General features: G+C 43.3%; 1 protein-coding gene across 4 annotated transcripts in view; it reads left to right on the top strand.

The window, feature by feature from the left end:
• grm7 (glutamate metabotropic receptor 7) overlaps positions 1–10,249 on the top strand; it is a 143,370-nt gene that overhangs the window by 79,305 nt on the left and 53,816 nt on the right. For all 4 annotated transcript variants that reach the window (XM_054736915.2, XM_015958318.3, XM_054736916.2 and 1 more), the window contains exon 4: positions 1–61. This exon is cut by the window's left edge and continues 94 nt beyond it. In XM_054736915.2, coding sequence (XP_054592890.1) covers positions 1–61 — 61 coding nt within the window. The remainder of the gene's footprint in view (positions 62–10,249) is intronic.

Genomic DNA, 10,249 nt, shown 5'->3' with positions numbered 1-10,249 from the left:
CAGCTGGAGGAAGCTGCAGTCGGAGCCATCACCATCCTGCCGAAGAGAGCCACCATCAGCGGTGAGTTCAGACTCCAGCTCACGTTTATCACAGTGACCCATTCTCAGGTACCGGCTCGGTTCTGCTTGTTTCTGTGTGATTTAGCCTAATTCTGATTTCACTGAGTTATTTGTCTTGGATCTTTCTCCTGCTCTTTGTTTCTGCCCGGTTCTGTTTGGTTAGTGTTCAGCCCCACTAACCCGACCCGGGTCCAGAACCACACATGGGTTCTAACCCTAACTATTTCATGTCTCTAAAAAGTTAACAGACTAAATCTGTCGTCACTTTTGTTGCTGATGTGTCGCATTGGCATCCAGACCCGGAACCGTTAGGAATCTCTGGCATCATCTTTCCATGAGCTTCCTTATGGGAGGAATGTTTTTATCAGCCTGGTTTCACCTGCATTCCCTGATTTGGGATCCTGCTTTTAAACCCTTTGTGTCAAAGCCTGACCCGGTTTTCCGGCTCATCTTGTGTTCTCCGTCACATCCTCACTCACACTTCCATCCCGCTGCTGGATTCTTCCCTTTTTCTCCTGATGAAGCAGAAGTGGTGAAAAAATGGGATAGTCAGTGGGAACGTTCTGGTCTGTGGCTTTGCTGTGAAACAGAATGGCTCCTGACTTTTCCGATGCCAATTACGTGTCTGCATTATTCAGCTGTGCTGTGTCTGCAGGAAGGTGTTTTTGAACTTCCAGAGGAAAGCTGGCTTTTCCTGTTAGGCTGACATTTCTACTTGAACTGAGGATACATTAGAATACGTGACCGACTGACTTCCTTTAGACCAGGGGTGTCAAAATGCGGCCCGCGGGCCGGATCCGGCCCGCAAACGGGTTAAATCCGGCCCGCGAGATGGTTGTGTAAACTTTATTTTCATACTATACAATGTAGTGAAAAGAAACTTATCTTTGTGAGCAAGTTTTCTCTGTAATGAGTCTAAATAAAACAAAGCTGCGCTCAAGGCTCACACAAGAACTTGAATCACATCCTGAAGTTGGCTGCCACTCAGGATGTGACTTCTGATATTGATGTGCTGGTGAAAGCTAAAAAATGTTAAGTAAAATGAGTCAAATATACTTTAAGTCAGGGGTGTCCCTGGTCCTGGAGGGCCGGTAACCAGCAGGTTTTGTGGTTTTTCTGCTTCAACACGCTTGATTAGCTGGTTGAATCACCTGTGCAGCAGCTCATCAGGCTCTGCAGAAGCCTGTTAATCACCTGCTGATTGAAATCAGGTGTGTTGAAGCAGGTTAAAATGAAAACGTGCTGGATACCGGCCCTCGAGGACCAGGATTGGACACCCCTGCTTTAAGTGCTGCATGAAACTGATCTAGCCATGTGATCTGTAAGCACTTTGAATCACTAAGGATTGTGTTTTTTTTTTATTGATTGATTTTTTTAATTTTTTTCAAATTTTCAAGTACACTTCAGGTGTTGTACTTGTACTATTTTGGATACACTGTCCTCAGGCTCCAGCCTTGTTTTATATCGATTGTTTTAAAACAAAGAAAACAATCTTAAGTTTTTTTTAAATTTACCCATCTGGCCCACTTGGGACTAGATTTCCCTCAATGTGGCCCCTGAGCTAAAATGAGTTTGACACCCCTGCTTTAGACGAAGCTCCTGTTTAACCTTAGATTTCCTTCACACACACATTCAGATCATCACACAAGCATAACGGTTAAAACAGGAAGTGTCTCAGGTCTGCAGATGGTTGTAATTTAGTGGAAGTCAGTTGTGTTTCTGCAGCATATTTGTCAGTGTCAGGAACGCCAGGAGGAGGCTGAAGGTCTCAGAGACTCACCGAGGAAAAATCAGCTGTTCCAGGACCTGCTCATGGAGAATAACAGGAACCCAAAAGTAAAGGCTAGCAAGAACAGGCAGAAAGAGACGCTCCTGAGCGTCTGCGGGGTCCGGCTTCCTCTGCAGCAGACCTGAACTGTTGAGATGTTTGGGTTTGAGATTGATTGATTGATTGATTGATTGATTGATTGATTGATTGATTGATTGATTGATTGATTATTGACTGACTGACTGACTGACTGACTGACTGACTGACTGGTTGGTTGGTTGGTTGGTTGATTGACTGACTGACTGACTGGTTGGTTGGTTGGTTGGTTGGTTGATTGACTGACTGACTGACTGGTTGGTTGGTTGGTTGGTTTGTTGACTGACTGACTGACTGACTGACGGACTGACTGACTGACGTTGGTGTTATGAATCTAACCTTCAGAGTCGTCAGACGTCCTCTCCTCAGGAGGAAACTCGTTTTCAAATGGACCTGTTTCCGTCTAATTGACTGAAGTCCTCCAGTGGGCTGACTGGAATTGGACTGAATCTGTCTCTGAGACAGGTTTATGTTTTGTTGTCTTCGCTGTGTCTCTGTAAGACGTCTGCAGCGTCCCTCAGCTCAGCTTGGTCAGACGTGATGTAACAGGAGTGGAGGACAGGAAACGAAGCAGAGAGAGATTCCTGCCTACACATCACCCTTCTCTTTCCTCTGTGTGGGGCACAGATCCGTGGGTTCACAGAACCCGTGTGCATGTGGGAGATAGGGGGATCTGCTGTTTAATCTGAGTCTATGTTTAAAACATGACAGAAATGCCGGCGCTCAGAGGAGACAGACAGCAGCTGTCTGGATTAGGAGAGACGCATCTTTTAGGCTTTTATTGACTTCATTCCTGAGATTCCTCCTGACTCTGTTTGGACCAGACCATCATCCAGGTGTCTGTTTCCTGCCTGATACCACAGCAGCTTGTTTGTGAGCTTGTGATGAGCTGACTCGCTTACAGGCTCCAGACCTGGTTTTACATGGCTCTGAGTGCTTGGGTATTGTTTACAGACAATTCCTGTCAGCATCACTCTGCTGTGTCTGGATCAGAGGGTGGATCTCTGCCAGCATCTGTAACGGGAGAAACCTCTGTAGGACTTTGCAGATGCAGCAGCTCCACAAGCCAGAAGGAAACATGAAGAACATCTCAGAAACATTTTCAGGGTTTTTGTAAAGAACAAAGGAAACAAACAGAAAAGCTGCAGTTTTCCCACTAAAAGGACAGAAAAACAACATTTTCATAACTACAAAAGCTGTTTATCAAGACTTTAGCTGATTTTCTTTTCATTTTATTAAAAAATTGTTTTCCCATGTGAACTCATAATTAAATGAGAATTTTATAAGCAGACAGTAGAGCACTGCTAGTGAAGTTTGCCACATTAGACTTTATTTTTATTAGCGGAGCCATATCATGATGTTAAAGCTTTGAGAGAAAAGGTAGGCACAGTGTATGCTCAAATATCACCGTTGCATTGTTGAGATGTCATTTATCTTAAATATGGGTCATTTTCATCCACCTGTCTTTGTACCTGTAAATGAAATTCAACCCTAATCCACAAAGCATCATGGGCCACAGCGAAGCAACAAATGAAAAGAAAACATCCTTGGAAACAGCGCCGGCACTTCGCCTACATCCGCTCCATCACAGCGCGCAAACAAGCGTCTTCAATAATTGTATTGGGATTGGTGGTCTAGTGGTTAAAGTGACTGTCTCTCATCTTGATGCCGGTTCAACTCACAGTGTTAGCAAATTACTGCTGAGACGGGTGTAAGGTCATGGCTAAACAGCATGCAAGGCAGGTGCTCCAACCCTCATTGATCTGATCTGATCTGATGCTCATGGATTCTCGTGTCAGGTCTCCTGTTCGCTCATCCTTCTTCCATCTCCATCAGGTCTGCTGGTTGATGGATTTTTTAACAAGCAGACCCCAGAGGGTAAGTGCTAATGGTGTTTTATCTTCCACTGGATCCCCCAGTGCTGTGTCCTTTCTCCACTTTTAGTTATTTATACACAAATGAGTGTCGGGGTAAGAGGGAAGGGGAAGGTATCATGAAGTTTGCTGATGACTCTGTAATCGTGTCTCTGCTTGATGAACAGGATTCTGACCATGGCCCTGTGGTGGAGGACTTTATAGACTGGTGTGAGCATTCAACCATACAGATTTATGTTTCAAAACCACAGAGAAGGTACCTGACTTTAGGAAGATGGCTCCACCATGCCCCTCGTTTTAATCAGGCTGTTGAAACTGTACTACATTATAAGCATTTTGGTACAGTTATCGCCCTGCGATGGACTTGGCTCTATATCCAGGGTGTAACCCCCCCCCCCGCACGCAATGGATGGATGGTACAGTTATCGACAGCCATGTGACATTTGAAGCTAATACAGATGCAGTCTGAGCAGTTTGAACACCTTTGGACACAGGAGGATGTTTTCTTGAGTCTGTTTTGACTCTTTCCTTTATTTGCTGGTTTGAGTCCCTCACCCTTAAAGGCAAGGCAGCTTTATTTCTAGAGCACATTTCAAACACAGAGGCAATCCAATGTGCTTTACAATTATCAGGACATGATGTGAAAACACATCGAAAACACAAATTAAAATACACACAGATAGACTTACAGTTTAGAGCTAAAGGAGAAGACAAAGTTATAGATTACAGAGGAGATAATGCAGCATTAGAAACAAGAATACGAGTGCTACCTGGATACCTGTTGCTGTCCCAGCCCTGTCTGCACGTCTGAGCCTGCGTTTGTTGGACTCCCCTGACTTGGTCTAAAGCTCCCTGGCTGCTTGTCACGCACGCACACACACACACACACCTGACTTTAGTGTGAGACTGAACACTAATCTGACAAATGCTGAGCTGCTGACTTGAATCATACCAAACATCATTTTTTCTTTTGCTCATCTTCCAGAAGCGTCACTCCTTTTCTTCACATAAAAATATAACTGCAACACGGGTAGTACTTAAAAACCAGTAAGCCCTAACCCTGACACTCCCCAGTACCTCTGTTCTCTAATGGCGGATCAGTCTTACCTTAAATAATAGCATTAAAAGTCGGCTTCGAATTGTTTTCAGCACTCAGCCACAGCAGGTCCAACAATTCAAAGTTCTCGTTTTTGCTGTAAGACTTGGAGCTCGGCTGCACTTTGACCCCACAGGGCTTCTGTATACCTGCTTCTAGTTGTTTTTGTGGTTTCTGGATCTTTCTGTTCAGCAGAGGAAAACGTTCAGGACACGTTTAGTCCACAGGAATTTTCTAAGAACCTGAGAGATAAAGCTGAGGACGAAGTGCTGCTGCAGGGAGCGTTGGTATCAATCCCAGAACAGATGATTGCCTAGTTGAGGATGAATTTCTGCCAAAGTCAATATTGAATTACTGGAACACAGACGAACTGGAGGCATAAACAAAAGCTCTCTGTTTTTGTTTACTGCAGATGCAAACAGGTGCTCTGTGTGTGTGTGTGTGTGTGTGTGTGTGTGTGTGTGTGTGTGTGTGTGTGCGTGTGCGTGTGCGTGCGTGCGTGCGTGCGTGCATGCGTGCGTGCGTGTGTGTGTGTGTGTGTGTTTCACTTTATTACAGATACAGAAAAAGAATCTATTGACACTGATGAAAAAGTAACTAAACTAGTTAAATAATGTTTATGCCCTCTGTTTTCCTGTGGGAGTAGCTACCAACACATATTGTGGATTTTATTAGACTGAAATGATGTTATAACCCTCCCACTGTCTTTATGGGCAACCCCGCGAGGAAAGTCGTCCATTGAGCAGGGTTGATGGTTTATCCCTTGAGGTCCACGTGGCAGGGGTGAGGTGCTGCCCCCCACCCCCAAAAGTCATAGTTGAAAACTACTCCATAAAAATACCTGAATCAGTGAATAATAATTATTATGGATGAGCCGGATACTCGTTTCAGACGAGTACCCGGTATGGATAAAGTATTTGAGGAGTACGAGCATGAAACGAGTAAAACTCGTAAATATCTGTAATCGTGCTGAAGGCAAATCCTCATTGGATAACTGACTGTCTTCACGCTCTGTGATTGGCCAGTCACATAGAGCGCCCGCCACTCCCCACACACAAAACTCTGCAGCCGGGAGCTCACAGCTCAGTCCGCGTCTGGTCCATCCACGCACAGACAGTAACGGATCTCTCTGTGCTTGCTTCACTGTTCACGTTTCTTCAGTACTCCCTATGTTTTCTTCAATTTGCTTCTTTTTAAAGTTACTTAAAAGTTATTTAAAGTTACTTTTTTCGTAACGTACATGGTGCATTTAACAAGACAGAGCTGAAAACGTTAGTCACTGCCTCCTCTCCGGTCGGGTTTTTTCCCCCTCTCTCTCTCCTCCTCCTCAGGATCCACTCCCTCTTTTCTATTCACTCTCTCTTTTTCTTTACATTTTTTAATCACACTTGTCTATTTTTTGCTCATTTTAAATATATTTTAATCATTTTCTTAATTCTTTTTTCTATTTTACATGTTTTGTTTTTGTGAAGCGCCTCGTGATTTTTATCTTGAGAGGCGCTGTAGAAAAGATCTTTTCTCCTCTCTCTCTCTCTTAATTCATGCACTTAAATATTAATGTTCTGATTTTATTGAAAACCTTGTTCTGTCATAGTTCCTTTACTATTGTGATCAAAAACATTTAATCTCAACTCTGAGGCTGCTCTGTAAATAGTTTTCAAATAAACAATACACATAGCAACTTCTGATGAGACTTAAAATAACGTATTGATGTAAACCACACCCACTTTCGGTTAAATCACACCCACTTCCGGGTTAGGCCACGCCCACTCCGACTACAGATACAGATACAGATAGTGGTGTACTCCCTAATAATTATTATGGTGCAAAGAAACTAAAAGTTAAGATGTTTTCTAATGAAACAGAAATGATTTAATTGCAGAAACTGGCAGGAAGTTTACAATTCCAGGAATATTAGTTGTTTATGAGCACTGAACTAATAATTACAGTCATGATAAACAGCTGAAATAGTTTATGCAAAATGAAGAATTTTAAAGGATAGTTTAGGTGTCAGATGGACCCTTAAGAGTCTGTAAACAGACTGTGTGTAGAACATCCTCCCAGATTCAGAGGTTGGTAGAAATGTTTGCTCCTGATCTTCCATAAGCACCTGACTTCCCAGCATCCTTCGGAGCTTTCCCACATTGAGCCGCAGTTTATCCTGAGGTTGTAAAACGAGCCCTCCAGTGAAGCTGCCGCTCGGCTGGTGGGGTGATGCTGTGATACCGTTCACCCAACACACCCAGAGACATGAAGGAGACCCCCTGCAGCACCACACTCTGGGAACAAAACTTCCCTCAGACGCTTCACACACCCGCTCTGGTCTTTGATTCTCAGCTGTTAACCTGCTGCAGCTACTGAGCTCTGATCTGATGCAGCAACATGCAGGAGAGGCTGCAGCTGTTCCTTTCTCTGGTGGCTTTAAAGGAAAGCTGATATCCTCCAGAGGATCAGAGTCCAGCAGGTGAGGGAGGGGGGAAAATCAACAAGAAGTCCAGTTCTGACCTCACTGTTCATGCATTTAGACCATTCCTGTCTCGGGCATCTTCTGTGATGTGTTAAAGCTGCTGAGAGGCCACGGCGTGTTGAGAAGAGCCTGACTGACTTGTTCATCTAGTTTTTCTGAGCCAGAAGAGGAGAGACATCGTTCAGAGTTCAGACACTTAGTGGAAACATCAATATGCTCCAAACAAGCCAGTCAAGCTGTTATTTGTGTTTGTTTTTGTCCCAATTAGGGGGCAGAGAGTTGGTCCTGTCAGGTGAGCGAGGCGCATCTGAAAGTGGGGTGAGACGGATGCTGATGAATGGCGTCGTTAAGGGAAGATGAACTGTGTGTGAGACTGCGACGGCTCAGAGATGGATCGATACACCAGCAGCAGAGGAAACTCCTCCTCGCTCCTTTAAGGCTTTTCCATAATGCACGTGTCATAATTAGCTGTGAGGAAACAAAATTTCTGTCAGTCTGAGCCGAACCAGGAAGTTTACCAGCTTCCTGTTTCCTTTGGATCGCTGCTGATCTGAGCTTGTGACAGTCGGACTCAGCTGGATGGTTGGATCTCTGACTCACATCCATACGAGTCCGTCTCTTTGTCTAAAAACTCCCTCCTGATGTTTCCAGCTCTCAGACACGTTACCTGCTGTTGCATCATCTTTACTGTCTCATTCACCTGCAGTAAAACCTCGCCTTTCCTGTTGTTTCAGCTCATCCTCAGTCAGAAACTGGCTTTCTGGGTAAAATTACATCTAAATCCTCAGACTGAAAAAAAATAAATGCATACATGTAAAGTACAAGTCACAAGTACACACAGGAGTTTAGCACGTGACCAATCACACAGTAAAACCCCAAAATAAGCTTTCATTACAAAATAAAAGCTTCCCCATGAGGAAAAGCTGTAGTTTTACAAAATAAAAGTCTGGAAAAGGATAAATATGGAAACAAAAAACAAATAAATGAAAGTAAACGTGTCTAAAACTGGAGTCACAAAATCAAACTTCTGAAAATATTAAAAATGATTCAAACCTAAAAACTGCATTCCTCATAAATGAATGAACTAACGAAAGCAAAACTCCTCAGATGAGAAGCGAAACGTCTTCAAGAAACCAAAGAAGTCCAGCTGCCTTCATTTGAACCCTTTGGATTACCAGGACCTGGATGACTGAGAGCCTTCACCAGCATGAAGACGGCAGTTTACACAATAAGGTTTTTTAAAGAAAAGTCCAAATTAGAAATCCCAAGAAACAGCCATAAATCATATCAACTCATCTTTAAAATAATATTTGATTTTTCATTCATCTGATTTGAATTAATCATCTCATTTCAGATGCGTGAGATTATTCAGGACCACGAAACTCCTGGTGTGTTTGCTGCTTTCCTTCTTCTGGACCCTTTATTCCATCGAGTCTTTAGACTTTAGAAACATCAGCGACTTGATGTGAAGCAAATTAAAATAGTTTTTTCTAACTTCAGGTATGAAAACTACAGAAATAAGCTATCATTATTGTTCCTTTTATTCACCTTTCTGCTTAAATCTTCTGTACTTTTCTGCTGAGATTGAAGACGTGGATTCGTATTTCACACCTAACCAGAGATTATCTGTTGAAGATTAGCTTTTCTGGTGTTTACATTTTTACTTTAAACGTTTGGAGGATGTTAGCTAATCCGACATCCATCAGGAACAACCCACATCTCCCTCTGCACGAGTCCTCCAGTCACAGACTGGTACACCCCCGTAGATCATTCTCTCCGACAGCAGTCAGGGTTCATAACACATGATGATGTCATGAGTCACCCAGCCACTTTAACCGTACGGTTCATGCTTAACACACCTGGTTTATGTACATCTGTACATGCGTGCTCACATGTTCATGTCTGTATTTACAGCTAATCATCAGCAGAACAGCTGATACTTTTTATTTATTATTACTTCCCCAATGTTTCACAACCCTCTATTCATAAGGCTTACTGTGTGTGTGTGTGTGTCTACATAGGAACTACTGTTGGATACAGTGTCTTGTCTTTCTTATTTGAGCACTCTTGGTCACTTTTGTACTCCTTTGCCACCTGTCTGAGCTGTGGAAACGCACACATCTCCCCACTGTGGGATCAATAAAGCCTTTGCTTATTTTAACAAAAATTCGTTCAGGGTTGTGCAGCTGTTTGTCTTCGTGTTCCTGTGAAAAATCCACAGGTTTCTGCCAAAACAAAATGAAAGCATTCCAGTTAAAACGTAATTCCTAAATGGAGACGTCCGCATGGCCCAGCACCAAACTGTCCAAGTGCTTGACTCTCCCTGCCGGCTCTCGTCACACTGAAACTCACAACCCGGAATCAGTCGGCAGGGAAGCTGGTTTGGAAACATCTGCAGGAGCACGAGGTGTTACTTCTGCACAAACACACAGCTGTTAAACTACGGAGGACAAAGACAGGAAGTTCTGTGAATCTTCTCTGGATCCAAAGATCTGATCCGCAGGAGGAGATGCAGCAACAGGTTTCCAGCCTCCGTGAGCCCTGAACATAAAACAAACATATAAAACTAGGTCAACGTTCAGCATCACTACTTTAGTACCTTATTCATTCCATTAGTTGTACAGTATATTAATGTGAGTTAATGTCAGGTTATAATAGTCATTGTCATGATTTTTTACTTTACCTTTGTGTGAAAGCTCTTGGACCAAACTAGAACCCCTCACTGGTGTCCAGCTGGAGACAGGATCATCACACCGATTTAAGCACTGTAGCGTTTGGTTCACATGCAGCGTGGGATGTGTTTGCAAACAATAAACAACAGTCGTGCAATTTTTTGTTGCTGTTTAATCTGTCAGGATTTTGTCTCAGATTCTTCATTTAGCCTTCTT

The sequence above is a fragment of the Nothobranchius furzeri genome, chromosome 3 (assembly GCF_043380555.1).
Source record: "Nothobranchius furzeri strain GRZ-AD chromosome 3, NfurGRZ-RIMD1, whole genome shotgun sequence".
NCBI classification, from domain to species: Eukaryota; Metazoa; Chordata; class Actinopteri; order Cyprinodontiformes; family Nothobranchiidae; genus Nothobranchius; species Nothobranchius furzeri.
The sequence above is the reverse complement of the archived record's forward strand: the minus strand, read 5'-3'. Positions and strand labels throughout refer to the sequence as shown.